This window comes from Hyperolius riggenbachi, chromosome 5, assembly GCF_040937935.1.
Source record: "Hyperolius riggenbachi isolate aHypRig1 chromosome 5, aHypRig1.pri, whole genome shotgun sequence".
Classification (NCBI taxonomy): Eukaryota; Metazoa; Chordata; class Amphibia; order Anura; family Hyperoliidae; genus Hyperolius; species Hyperolius riggenbachi.
The window spans coordinates 108,840,501-108,855,003 of record NC_090650.1 but is presented as its reverse complement, the minus strand read 5'-3'; the positions used below and the strand labels follow the sequence as shown (position 1 = coordinate 108,855,003).

Here is a 14,503-nt window from a genome sequence, read left to right as displayed (position 1 = left end):
TGAAACAATATATGCAATGAGTAGAATGAATATGACAGAGTAGAAAAGAAAAACTCAATAGAGGTTGCACTCAGTTGATTGGCTTTTTTTTTTACTTTGTCTTTAATGTACTGATGGATAATAATTGTTAAAAATTGTGTTTAGCACTAATACAAGACATTATAAAGCCCCTGGCCCATATGCAATAAATCTGTTCCCCTGAGTTTTCTCCTAGGAGATCATTTTCATCTTCTCTTTAAAATAACTTAACATTTTACAATTGAAAATATAACCAAAAGTAGGGAAAAAGGTACTATGAAAATGATTTTAAGTATTTTCTTGCTTGTTTGGTGGTTTAAAAAGCAATTTATTTACAAAGTGCAAAAATATCACCTAAAAGTCAGTATGAAATGTACATTGCATATGGGCACCTGTATATAATACCAGTATAAATTGTTTGTAAAGGTTTTTTTTATTATATTCTAATAATAAAGCTATTTTCATACAGCTACATTCAATTGTCAATAGTATTTTATATACACTAATATTCTGACCCTGTTTCTTACCTATTCACACCTTCAAAAACATTCAGTCAACACTTTCTATCCTGCCATGTCAGATAGATTTAGACTTCAATGTTCAAAACTTGTGATAAGTGAGAACTGAATATGGAGTTTCCTAAGAGACGATGAGCCCTATTTTAGTCTTTTTTCTCTTTGTACTGTATGTCACACACAATTGTACTGATTTTATTATAAGACCCCAGTGAGGTGCTAAATGCCAAACCTGAAAGCCGGCAGAATGTCATAAGTCATTGAATTGCGTAGAACTTTTTGCTGTAATATTGTCAACGTCAATAAGTCAGTTTCACTTATTTTCTTCAAGCCTTTAAAACAAATCTCTAGGACAATCTGAAATGTTAATCATGCAGCCGCTGATCTCTTAAAGCAGACCTGAACTCAGAACTTCCTCTGCTCTAAAAGATAAGGGGCAGCATAATAACGTTTAACCTCCCTGACGGTATGATTCCTTTCTGATTTTAGGGTCTAAAAGCAGTACAATTTTTTCATTTGCTTTTAGACCCTAAAAGCAAGAAAAAATCATACCACAAAAGAGTCTGTAACAGCCCCTGCACTTATGCACCTCCCTGGGATCAGCGCTTTTTAAAAAAAATAAAAACAAGGCCCAAGTTACCATGCAAACAGCCAAACGAGTTCTAACAAAATTAACATTTTCCACAACAACCACTTGTTAGATTATAATTAAGCACGAAAAATCTCCCACATAACAATTAGCAGCATGTTACCCCAAAACACATAATTTTGCAGTATGTGCACCAAGCAACATAATTAGCCATGTGTTTCCCATTTCCATTCAACATAATTGGGCAGCATGTCCGCCTTAACATACATTTGCAAGGTTTTACCCCTGAAACAGTAAAATTGCTTATATTTGAGTCCCCCATGTAAAGTGCATGCATTGTAAGCATGGCTAAATCATTAGTTACTGCATTTCCTGGCAGCCATCTTCTTGTCCTTGCCGCTCTGCACTCACTGGAGGTCCAGGCTGTCACTATCTTCTCATTTTGGGCAGCCTTCTTCCTGTCTCCCCTACAGCTTTGTTCTCACTGCTAGAGGCTCAGGGCTTCAGTGTCTCATTGTGTCTGGCAGCTATCTTCCCATTTCCCTTGCAGCTATATACTCACTGCTAGAGGTCAAGGCTTCCTGGTTTTCTTGTTCCATGCAGACATCTTCGCATCCCCCATTCAGCTCCATACTCTCCACCAGAAAATTGAAATCTAGGGCTTCACTGTTTCCTCATTTTGGGCAACCCTCTACCCATCTCCCTTGCAGCTGTGTACTCGTTGTTAGAGGTCAAGGCTTCATTGTCTTCTTGTTCCATGCAGCCATCTACCCTTCTCCCATTCAGCTTCTACCCATCTCACATTCAGCTTTGTACTCTCCACTCTCTCTAGGGCTTCACTTTTTCCTGGCTTCAGGCAACCATCTACCCATCTCCCTTAGAACTCTTTAGTCACTGCTAGAGGTCAGGACAGCGTTGAAAGGGAGATTTAATGATGGCTGCCCAGAATGAGAAGACAGGGAATCCCTGGACCTCTATTAAGGAGTACAGAGCTGCATGGGAGACATGACGATGGATGCCCAGTAAAAGAAGACAGTGAATCCTTAACGTCCAGCAGCAAGTACAGAGCCTCAAGGATGGGAAGATAACTACCAAGAACAAGGAGAGGTAACTAGAGATTCAAGCATGCTTCCAATGCGCACTCTGCATCCCATACATGGGTGGGGCATGACATGGGTCCAGGGCTGGATTTCTGGGAAGGCCACAAAGACCATGGCCTATGTCGATAAAAATCAGATAAGATCAGAAGGGCAGCAGGACTTGGCGAGAGAAGAGGTCATATGTCAAAGTAAATTACCTCTTCTGGTCCCACAGCGCAGCCAGCCAGCACCCTGCTCTGCACTAATAGCTGAATTCCACAGTTCCCCAATCCCTGCTTCTCTCTCTCTCACTCCCTGCTTCCTGATGTGTTATGACAATCAGCATCTGCTGTCACCTCCTGATAATCTTTTCCTCTGTATGAAGTCAATGTGAGAAATAACATCAATTTACATTACAAAGCAGATAGAACTAAGTTCCGCTGAAGTTTAATATAGGCATTCTCAAACATCAGTAACAGCAGGACTAGGGAACTGGAAAGTACAAATCCGGCCCTGCATGGGCCAGACATTGGTGGGTGGAGAGGTAACTGTAGATATAAGCACACTTCCACTGCACACTCTGCATCATACAGAGGAGGCTAGTTGGAGACATTAAGGATTTGGCTTATAATCAGGTCACACATTATTAGATTTTTAGAGGGGCAAAAGATGTGGAGTTGACCTATACTCGGGATGGCTTATATGCGAAGATATACGGTAAGTTTGTTTTTTTGTATAATTAGCAAGACAGTATTTACATGTACCATGCATAATGGATCAGAGATATTTTATACGTTATTCTAAGCATGCTTACATATGAGAACCAAGATAAAAGATACTTATTTGATTTTATTAGATTTCTCATTAACCTTCCCAGCGTTCAATTTCCCCAGGATTTCTGTGCAAACAGTGATAAAATTTATTTTTAAAACTTTTTTTTCCCTGTAACTTGCCAAAATGTGTCAAGCAAGGGTCTAGTATACAGTGCAGGAGAGTATTGATGTGTATGCATGTTTATACTGTTCACAGCATGTTTTTTTGAACGGACATTTCTGTCCATACCGCTAGGGAGGTTAAACACATACCAAAACTGGAGTTAGATGTTAAACTGTTCATATACAGATGCTCTGTAACAGCTTTTAGCAGGAAAATAGACCATCAAATGATATCTCTTATATGCTGAGTAGATTATAATAACAAGATTTCAAGGGCACTCAGGACTCTCTGATAGGAATGCTGTAGTACAGATCCTGAAGAGTTTCATGATTTACCAACATTAAAAAAGGATAATACATTTATTATCATTTTGACAGCCATATGTGAAATCAATTTTTGTACAGATATCGAGTGGCCTTCCAAACTGTAGATGGATCTGTCAAAAGTGCAAAATGTTTTGTTTGGGAGTTAATCAATATCTTTGCAAGAAAGTAAAGCGTTTTACAGAAGAATGTCAAAACGATAACAAATGTATTACCCTGGCCTTGAGCGTATAAATTAAAGAATTTCTGTATGACACTATGCCTGATTAAACCACCTGAATAACCTCATAGTCTTGCAGCTGGAATTTACCTTATTTGCCATTTAATGGTGCCATTTAACTCGTTTTCCTAGTTCCCATCGGTTGAATATGTGATTGAAATTAAAGTGACATTATTATGAAGTTGTTTTATTAATTAGGCAATTAGAACTAGGGAATAGTTAGTTTATTTCCCTAGTCGATTTTTTCTGTTCATCATATGACATAAATATTAAATAAGCAAAACACAACTCTGAACTTTATTCAGTAAGGAAAAGAGCAATGTGCAAAGGCGGCAGCCCATATCATCTAATCATAAATTAGTATTCGACAGTCTGATGCAACGCTAAACTGCTAATAGCTGAAATTCTATTCCTGCAATTGTAAAAGAGATCTGTCTAATCAAAGTGAGATTCACAATGGACCAGACCAGGCTAAGACTGAGAATTACAGCAATCTAGATACATATTAACCCCTTGTTCTCTCTGTGACCACAGACTAAGTAAAATGGCTAAATGTTTGTGTACATGTAAAAAAAAGTACCTGGAAATGAGAGCGCCAGATGTAGCCAATAAATGCGATTTTGTTTATATGAGGGCACTGGATGTAGCTGAAAAACATGTTTTTGCTTATAAAAAAGTGCCTGTCTGTAGCTGATGAGCCTGATTCCATTTACAAAAGGTGCTGAATATAACCCTAATCCTAATCCTTATCCTCCATGATGGTGCCTAACTTTACCCTCCATGGTGGTGCCTAATCGTAACCCCCATGGCGGTGCCTAACCTTAATTCCCCATGGTGGTGCCTAACCTTTACCCTCCATGGTGGTGCCTAACCTTAATTCCCCATGGTGGTGCCTAACCTTACATCCCCATGGTGGTGCCTAACCTTTACCCTCCATGGTGGTGCCTAACCTTAACTCCCCATGGTGGTGCCTAACCTTAAATCCCCACATGAAGGGGCTTAAGCATAAACTCCCCCTCTGCACCTAACCTTAATCCCCCATGGTGGCACCTAACTTTAAACCACCCATAGTGGTGCCTAAACATAAACTCCATCTCTGCTATGCCACCTAACCTTAATCCCCCCATTGTGGTCCCTAACTTTAAACCTCCATGGTGGTGCCTATCCTTAAACCCCCCATGGTGGCGCTTAACCTTAAACTCTTCCCCGGCACCTAACCTTAACCCCTCAAGGTGGTACCTAACCTTAAACCCAGCATGGTGGTGCGTAACTGTAAACTTCCCCTCTGCCACCTAACCTAATCCCCCCATGGTTGGTCCCCTACCTTAAATCCCCATGGTTGTGCCTAACCTTAAACTGTCACCCCTGGCACCAAACCTTATCTCCCGATGGCTGGTGCCTAACCTTAAACTCCCCCAGAAACTAAATTTAACCCTCTATGGTGGTGCCTTACCTTAAACCCTCCATGGTGGCGCCTAACCTTAAACCCCCATTTTGGTGCCTAACCTTAAACTCCCCCAACACCTAACATGAATACCCATTGGGCTGCCTAAACTTAACCCCCACCATGGTGGTGCCTAATCTTAACCACTTAACGACCGCCTAACGCCCATAGGCATCGGCGGGTCGTTAGTGGTATAGCATGGGGCCTTTCCATGCTAGTTCATGGAGACTGTCTCCATGAACAGTGTGCGAGCCGCCGATCGTGGCTCGCACGCATAATGTAAACATCCGGGGAAGAAATCCCCGCTGTTTACATCACACGGCGCTGCTGCACAGCAGCGCCGTGACGTAGATCGGCGATCCCCGGCCTCTGATTGGCCGGGGATCGCCGGCATCTGATAGGCAGAAGCCTATCCTATCCGGCGCAGGATGGAACTCCGTCCTGCGCCGCTCACAGGGTAAGGGAGAGGGAGGGAAAGCCGGGGAGGGCGGAAAGCGCTGCGGAGGGCGGCTTTGAAGAGCCCCCCCGGAAAGTGCGGGCAGCCGGCGGCGATCAGACCCCCCCCCGGCAGGACATCCCCCTAGTGGGGAAAAAAGGGGGGAAGTCTGATCGCCCTGGCTATTTCCTGATCGGTGCTGCGAGCTGGAGAGTCCACGCAGCACCGATCAGAAGAAAATCACATGGTCCTTAAGTGGTTAATCCCTCCCTGGTGTCTAACCTTAAACCTCCAAGGTAGTGCCTAACCTTAAACTCCCTCCCTGGTGCCTAACCTTAACCCCCCCTTGATAGTGCCTAACCTTAAACCTCTCATGGTGGTGCCTAACCTTAAACTCCCCTCTGGTACCTATCCTTAATCCCCCAATGGTGGTGCCTAACTTTAACTACAGCATTCAGTGGAATTGTAGCCACAATTTGTGAAAGATATAACCCGTATTTGACGTGATCGTTGTAGCTGCATTTTATGTCAAATATATAAACAGTATTCAGTGAGATAGTTGTACCTGCCATTTTTGAAAGATATAACCGGTATTTGCCATGATTATAGTAGCTGCATTCTATGTCAAAGATATCAACGGTATTTAATGAGATTGTTGTAGCCACAAAATTAAAGGCTTATAGTGTAGAAATTAGTTCCTGTATTGGTGCCGCAACCATTTCCATGATACAGCCAGCCGTATGGGCACCTTTTTCACTGCTTATATCTATGGCAGAACCCCTTTTTACCCAAGCAACTCTGCTGCCCTTTTCAACTTACACCAAATGATCTCTTTACATTGTTGTGAAAAGAGTGAGTTTTTCTTGCTCTGCAGGCAACGTGATTCTGATTCCTAATTGGCCATATCGTATTTAGTTATTGTTGTCACTATGGTAACTATACACTACTATAAATGGGATCTGAGTTTTGACTCAACAGTGGTTGTTAGCACTGTGGCTAATTGTTGTGTTACAACACAAGTTAAAACAAAGTCTTTATAATTAAAAATTATCCTTCATTTTAGTTTTCAGCCAGCTATAAATGTATAATATGTTACCCTAAAAGCACACCTGACCCGAGACAAACTACACAAGATAAGTAAAGAGGTATAGCCATGCTGGATCAACATACCTCTGTCTGTTATCCGTTCCTCTCCTTGCTCCTACTGTTTCCCATAATCACTCCTTGAAATATGTAACTTTTGGCTAAAGTCACATTTTCAGACAGGAAGACAGTAACAACCATGATGCCATGTTCAAGGTTTCAAGTAAATCCCCTTTCCTCCTTATTTGGATGCTCTGTTTGGACTTCAGCAACTTGGCTTCTCCACATGTATATGCCTAAATGCAATTAGTTATTGCCAATGTGCAATATGATTGGCTGATTAGCTATAACAAGCAATAGCACAGTACCTAATAAAGTGGCCAGTGAGAGTATATCTAAGAAAAAGACTGCTCCCAGATATGTCATTATAATGAAAAAAGAAGGAAATAAGTGTATAATTTTGTATCATTCATGTCCTTTAAAAGAGGAAGAAAAACTCACATAATCTCATGTGCACTGATTATAAGAGGGAATTCAAATTACTGAGTAGAGTAGTTATCCACATCAAACATTCTAGATCTCCCACCATGTTAATTAAAATCATCCATAGTTTTATCCACATGATGGAATCATCCACAGTAATTTGGGCAGTCAAACAGTAATCAAAACGGGTGTGTAAGCTGGTGATTGCAGCCCATATAAAACAGCTCCAGTTATCAAAAGACAATGTGAAACTATTGGTATCCAAAGACAATGTAAACAAAAGTGATACAAAAAATGGCTCAAAATTGATACAAAATATTACTCAATAGTCTAGCATATCAACCAGTGTATACAGCTCATGCAGTTAGAGACAGTGTTAAGGAATTAGGAGTCCTAGGCAAAAAGGAATGCAACGTCCCTTACGCTATGTACACATTCTGGTTTAAACTCATCTGTATTGGACAATAAAGACCCCCTCGGCTGACAACCTTGAAACAAACCAGCCTCTGTACACCAGCCACCTGACGTCTGATAAAGATCCTGGAGGCTAGTGACGCATCTGTACAGTGTCACCACTGCATTGTCACCTAAGGGATCGAGTACTAATCCCTGCCAGGCAACAAGAATGCTTCAGTGTTTAGGTGGCTTGATATTTTAATATTGTATAGACCTTAAATTACCATTTCTTGTATAAATGCATGCTGATAAATAGTGTTGGCAGAACACGGTCGCCAGTCCTGCATGAGCATATCCTGTCTTTGTTTTTTTTACAGGTGCCTATCCTTGACACAAGGTATTTGAGGGCACTATGGGGGAACTCTCCTTAATTATTATTTATTTATTTATTTATTTATGGAGGGGTTCTAGATTTGGGGGATCTCTACCTAATTATGATTTTGGAGAATTGAATCATTATTATGAAATGTTGCCTACAGTTGTGGGGACAGACATTGCTTGATTTTTTTTCTCTAGCAGCCTGAGCCCATATATGGGCAGTGACATAATCAAGATGGCCACTGGGGATCCCCTGGTCCCTGGAAGACACACTAGAGATAGTTTTACTACATCTAGCATTGTTTAAGGGGAATCAAGGGTCCAGGGGACTCCTGCTCTTTTCCCTTTTATAGTAGGGATGATAATAACAATGTGTGGGGCGATTTTGCCTCAATGGAAGGTATAGGAAAAATGCAAACACTCACAAAATCGCTTTGTGCAGCGGTTGCATTCGCGTTTTTAAGAATAAATACATTGTATTTATTATTTTCCAAGTCAAGGAGTTCACTTCCTGACTTTTGTCAGGGAGTGAATGACAAAACCGCTCTGGAAAAGCGCTTAGAAAAGTGCTTTTACCAAAAATGCAGCGTGCAGTGGAGTGCCACACATAACCACAAAGCGCTTGCATTTGTGATTACGATTTTAGATGTGAATGAGGCCTAAGAGATTGTGTGATTTTCCTGGTTTGTATGGGAATTGGTGCAGGTGAGCACCAAGCCGCTCTCCCTGCTGTTATTTGATTCTAATTGATCTGCCTGCAACACCTCTTTGGAAATAGATGACGTGGAAGGGTACAAATTCCAACGATCCACACGCAATTCAGCAAAAAGGCCCCTTTTCCACAGGAGACTGAGGGCAGTAAATGCACCACCTGTCAGCTGCTCCCATGAACTGGGTGCTTTCTGGTGGTCAAAACGAGCACTGGATGGAAAGGCAGACCCCACTGTAAAGTCACTTTTTTTGCTGCTGGGTAACATCACCACGTGTCAAATGCTGACACACGTTGTGTTACAAATGCTGCCATTCCGAAATTTCAGGCAAAAAGGCGCTCATGGACAGGAATGAGCTCCGGATAAAATGTGGATGAAATCCGAATGAGTCTCATTCGTGACTCGGCTTGTGTTCCAAGCCGCGTCACGTGACTACTAAGCTTTCTCCTTCAACCCGGAAGGAGGAAGTGTTTGTAGTCACGTGACACAGCTTGGAACACAGCGTGAGACGCACCGTGGGACGGGTTAAAGAAGAAGGCTGCCCGGGTAAGTTTAACCCCCCCCCCCACCGCACACACACCCAGTCAGGTGCACTAATTAGAGGATGAAAACCATGAAATCCGAATGAAACTCATTTGAATTTCATCCACATTTTATCTGGTGCTCATCCCTGCTAATGGGTGGCAGCAAGGAGGCTGAACTGCCTTACGAGGACATAGTTCAGCCGTCTGTTTGGTGAGGGGCTAATGGAACAAGGGAACCAAAAGCAGTACTGCTTTATACATAAAGTGATAATAATTCTAATAGTAATAATAATTCATGTTCTGAATTTCTGCCTTATCAGAGTGTTCTAAGAAATGCTTAACATTTTTGTAGTCACTGGTAAGTTCAGAATTCTGGAAGAAATGATAAGATTAAGATGCAATTGACACTTTGAAACGATTATTAGCTAAATGGTATTACCTCCATTATTTCAGACTGACAAGAAGACTTTGCATATTACAGTCATAGTTGAAGATTTACATACATTACCTGCTAACCCACAAATCACCTCAGCTGAAGAGGAATGAATAGCTCTTTCAATATAACATAACAATGTAATATTTTTGCATCATACACACGATGAAGTGCCACTGTTATTATCTAAATGTCTCTTGATATCTTAATGGAACATGGTAAGTGAGACTTGATAAATGTTTATAGGTACATCAATGTTTATGACCAGTCTATTCATTATGTGGCATACATCAACACTGACCTTTATATTCATTACGTTTCTAAAATGAAATCATAGCTGCAAAAAGCATCAAAAGTGCACAGGCATGTTTTTTGGCAAATATATTTCTCTTTCATTGACACATAAAATAATTTAAATTAATATTACGCCTATTTTTATTTTTTTTTACAAAAACAGCCAAATGCGACTCAACACCGGCTAACTGCATAAGGTGGTGTAGATGAAGCTATACACACAAACTAGTTTAAATTTAGTGATGCAGCCAATATAGAACACATTGGGCAACAATACAGCGTGAGCTCAGACCCTGTGGTGATAAAGCACCAGCAGCGCAAAACTTTCCTCTATCTGGGTTCTTAGTCCCAGCACCAACACAGCTGCATGTAGCATTCTTGAATATATCTTCCTGTAAGTGTATTTCCTTTTTATTCTAATTAAACATTTGTATAGCAGTGCCAGCTTCCATCTCTTTGCTCTTCAAGAATATAGCATGTGTACAGGAGCTGCCCACTGTCGATTAAAGATCCGACATGCTAAATCTTTAGATACATTTAACTCCCAAGGGACTGACAATCAAGATGTGCTCCCCACTTACCCTACCTGCCAGATTACACCACATTGTGTACAGCATATTGACCTACCTTCCCCCTACATAAAAAAAAAACCTCACTAGTCTTCACGCATCAAGGGATCAAGTCCTGATCCATGCCTAGTGATGGTAATGTGCATACAAGGCCTTATTTTTTATAGCAGTAGCCGAGTTTGGTTGTGCTCTTAACCAAATAGTGTACTGTTGTCCTAGATAAGAACCATAGTGTATCCACAGATATAAAATGGGAAATTTAGGTTTGCTTTGCTAAAGTTTAGGGGTCGGCTTGTATGCGAGTCGGAACAATATTTCACAATCAGGAGTGGGGGTGGGGCCTCTCTCTTTCTCTGTAATGCAGAGTATGCTGCAGTGGTAGCTACAGACATTTCCTGGCACTGCATTCTCTCTTCTGTTCTTCACTTATGAACAATGTGCATGCATCAGTGTACCTCAAGCTCCCAATGACACAGTACATGCCTCAGGAGCCAGAGGTATGCTAATGCATGCAGACTAGCAAGAGTAAAGAACAGATGAGAGGACCCGGCAATGGAATAAGTCAGAGGCTTCTGCTGCAGATGACTCTGCATTAAATGACATGGTGGATATAGAGAGAGGTGACCTCTTTGGGGTGGGCGTAAGGGGGGAATCTGTCCACTGGCCACAGTAATTAACAAGCAGCAGCATGGGGTAGTATGGTGAACCTGTCCTGGCCATAGAACAGTGCAGACAAATACTGGCCACTCTAATAAAAACAGGGGGTGGAGACAGATATTTGTCACACTAATTACCAGAAGGGGGCAGGGGGAGAAATCATGCCCACGCTGATTACCTAGTCAGGGGGCAAATAATAGATACTGGCAATGCTGATTATGGGGGGGGGGGAACAGATACTTTCTGGACTTATTACATAGGGAAGAGTGGATAATTACTGGACTTGGGGACAAAGAGGAATAATGGCTACACATGGGGGCTTGGAGGGGTTAATGGCTGCAATACTTTATAAAATGCAGCCAATAACCCTCCTGGTCCCCAAGTGCTGCAGTTAATGCCTCCTGGTTCCCAAGTGCAGCGAAAGTATACATTTTCATGAAAGTGAAAACTTTCTCAAAATGCATTCATACCCACAGATTTCAATGCATTTTCTAAATTTTTGTTTTTGCAAGCCCATTGATTTCAATGCATTTTGTGAAAATGTATTTTCGCATGCTCATATTTTTCTTTAATGAAAAATTATATTTCTCACGCCCATTTACCAAAGTGCATTTACTGTAAACGCATTTTTGCATGCCCGTTGCCCTAATTCAGTTCAGTTTTTCTCGTAAGTTTTCATGCCCGTTGCCCTAATTCAGTTCAGTTTTTCTCGTAAGTTTTCTACTAGGTGATGTCTTATGAATAGAATGCCTTTTAAGTGTCCCGCAAGCAACAAAATACAATAGTTTGAATGACAGTACCTTTTCAGTTGCATTGTTCTGATGTAGTTATTTGTCTTAAAAAGAAGATGAAAAAAATAGGAAAACTTAGGAGAAAAACTGAATTGAGTAAGGGTCCATATGTTTGTGTGTTTTCTCATCTGTGTGAAAATGTGGATTCTCATATATTTCCACAATATTCTCAATGTAAAATTTTTGCTAAAATTATAGCCATTTTCACTCATCGCTATTTTTTAACTATCTTAGAGGAAGCCAGCTCTGATACAAACCTTTCATTCTTTGATTTTCCAATTCTAATAACATCATCCATGTACCACAGTGTTTCACAGTCCAATCGCCAGCCTAGGCATGCCTGTGACCAGGCTCTATTTGATTAGAGTGCAGTGGAGAAAAGTGAGGTCAAGGACCTGTTGTGTCTGACCACACTATCTGCAGTAGTCTGACTCTGAAACACTACATTTGCTTGACAATATCACAGTTATTTGGTTGGTAAAATATTTCACACCCATGTATTTCAATAGTCTATTTAGCTGTTTGCTAACAGTTGTTCTTTATCAATAAACGAAATCCAACTGAATCTTTAGAGGAAAAAAATACTCACCGTTCTTCTTGTAAAACATGATTTCCCCCTTGAATTCGCTCTTTTCCTCTAGTGACATTTCAATTTCAAGTGTTGTCTGTTCATTTGTTTCAGCACCATATAAAAACTTACAGCTGCAACTTTTCTGCATGACTTCAGTTCGTGCAAATCCAGCAAGTTCACAGAAGCCATCTGAACAGTAAACTATAGGGAATCCCTTGGCCACCTGAGCATTTGCGAGAATGAAGTTACTGTCTGTAAAACAAATGAAAATATAAAACAAAATACGTTATATAGCACACATCATAGATTTATGTCACATTTGTTACGGTGACAATATAAATCCCCTGGCTAAATTTGTTTATGCATGCATCAATATGCTTTTTCACATGCAAACATGCTAATGTAATTACTGGTTTACAAAAATATTCTCTAGGGTTACAGTAAGAACACTGTAGATATGTTGAAATGGCATTTAAGAAGCCATGAATCACTTTTGTACAAATATAACCTCTCTTGCTCTCTAGTTGACCACTGAAGTTTAAGGATGAGCTGGATTGTTATGCTATATCACTTTGCAGATTAAATAGCTTTTTTTTAACCTTCTACCTTTTTGTGAAGATATACCTTTTATTTGATTTTCTGCAATCAGAAAATGATGTATTGCTATAGTAGTTTAGCAGACATAAACAGGGGACAGTCGCTAGTATAATATTGCTAAAATATGCGATATTCTACTGCCGGATTCTGATTGGTAATTTTTACTGATATTTTACGACGGCTAAACCCAACACTGATCATACAGAACCCTGATGCCTAAACCTAAGCCTCCCCCCCCCGTGGTGCCTAACCCCAAGACCACCCCTGACAATGCCAAACCCAAAGACCCCCCCCTGAAGGTGCCTAAACCTAACTCCCCCTGGTGGTGCCTTACTCCAAGACCCACCCGATGGTGAATTATTACCCTAAACACCCCCCCCCCCCTACACCCCCGTGGCACCTAACCCAACCCCCCAAACCTTAAACCCCTCTCTACTGAAAGTCCACCAGCGATATGCAGCAAAGAAGTTTAATTTAGGTTTGGACTTGAGGAAATGCAAATTGCAGGACTGCAGCTTATCAGTAATCAAGTGACACCGGGGCCCCAAATTTACTGTTGTTTGCCGCTAATCGTGCCTTTTATAATAGGCGCCTAAGGTGGCACCATTTTTTTCATAAGGGCTCCTGTACCCTTTTTACCTGATTCCGCTTGGCAGACCCATATACATATATATATATATATATATATATATACATATATATATATATATATATGTGTGTATGTTTAGATGGGTATGTAGTTTAACCTACAGATCTACTACATTATATTATGAATATTATGATTATTTTATACAGGGTTTTATTAGTATACGATTACGTTATTTATTTCCTATTTTGTGGTTATGCTTTTACTGTTGCGGTATTATATATGGTTTTATGGGGATATCATTATTTGATATCTGACAAAAAAAACTTATGTCACTGGTCATGCGACACTAGGAAATGTTAGAACGAACCCTTCGAAAGATCTACTATCTGACTAATAGATGTTATTGCACTTTATTTTTGGAATCAAACTTTTAGCTTATTGTTTTAACCCTCCCAGTTACTCCTGTTAATTGCCAGAAGAAGCGAGTGAAAGACCTGTGAAACGCGTCACACTGTCTGAATTTGAGTCTTCATTGGGGAGGTAAGTACATTACCACCTCTCATGTTAAACTATTTTTAATACATTTTAATCTTCCTGGCACCTGTGTTTTATCCTATTACCTATAAGTTTTTCCACCTTTGGCGGAGGGGTTTACCCTCTATTTTATGATCTACACAGTGGTTGCCTTAGTGGTAAACCTTCATTGTGAGTATTCATTTCATTCTATGCAATGTGACCTTAACATACTACACTATTGAGAGCTTTCGATTTTCTTTTAATTTTTACAAGTACCCTTGGTGCATATATTCCATGTGTAAAGGGTTCACTATCTGTGCTATTTATGCCTGTAGAAACCATGCAGTGGAAG

General features: G+C 40.6%; 1 protein-coding gene across 6 annotated transcripts in view; it reads right to left on the bottom strand.

The window, feature by feature from the left end:
• KCNH8 (potassium voltage-gated channel subfamily H member 8) overlaps positions 1 to 14,503 on the bottom strand; it is a 506,682-nt gene that overhangs the window by 233,709 nt on the left and 258,470 nt on the right. For all 6 annotated transcript variants that reach the window (XM_068236110.1, XM_068236111.1, XM_068236113.1 and 3 more), the window contains exon 2: positions 12,468 to 12,701. In XM_068236110.1, coding sequence (XP_068092211.1) covers positions 12,468 to 12,701 — 234 coding nt within the window. The remainder of the gene's footprint in view (positions 1 to 12,467; positions 12,702 to 14,503) is intronic.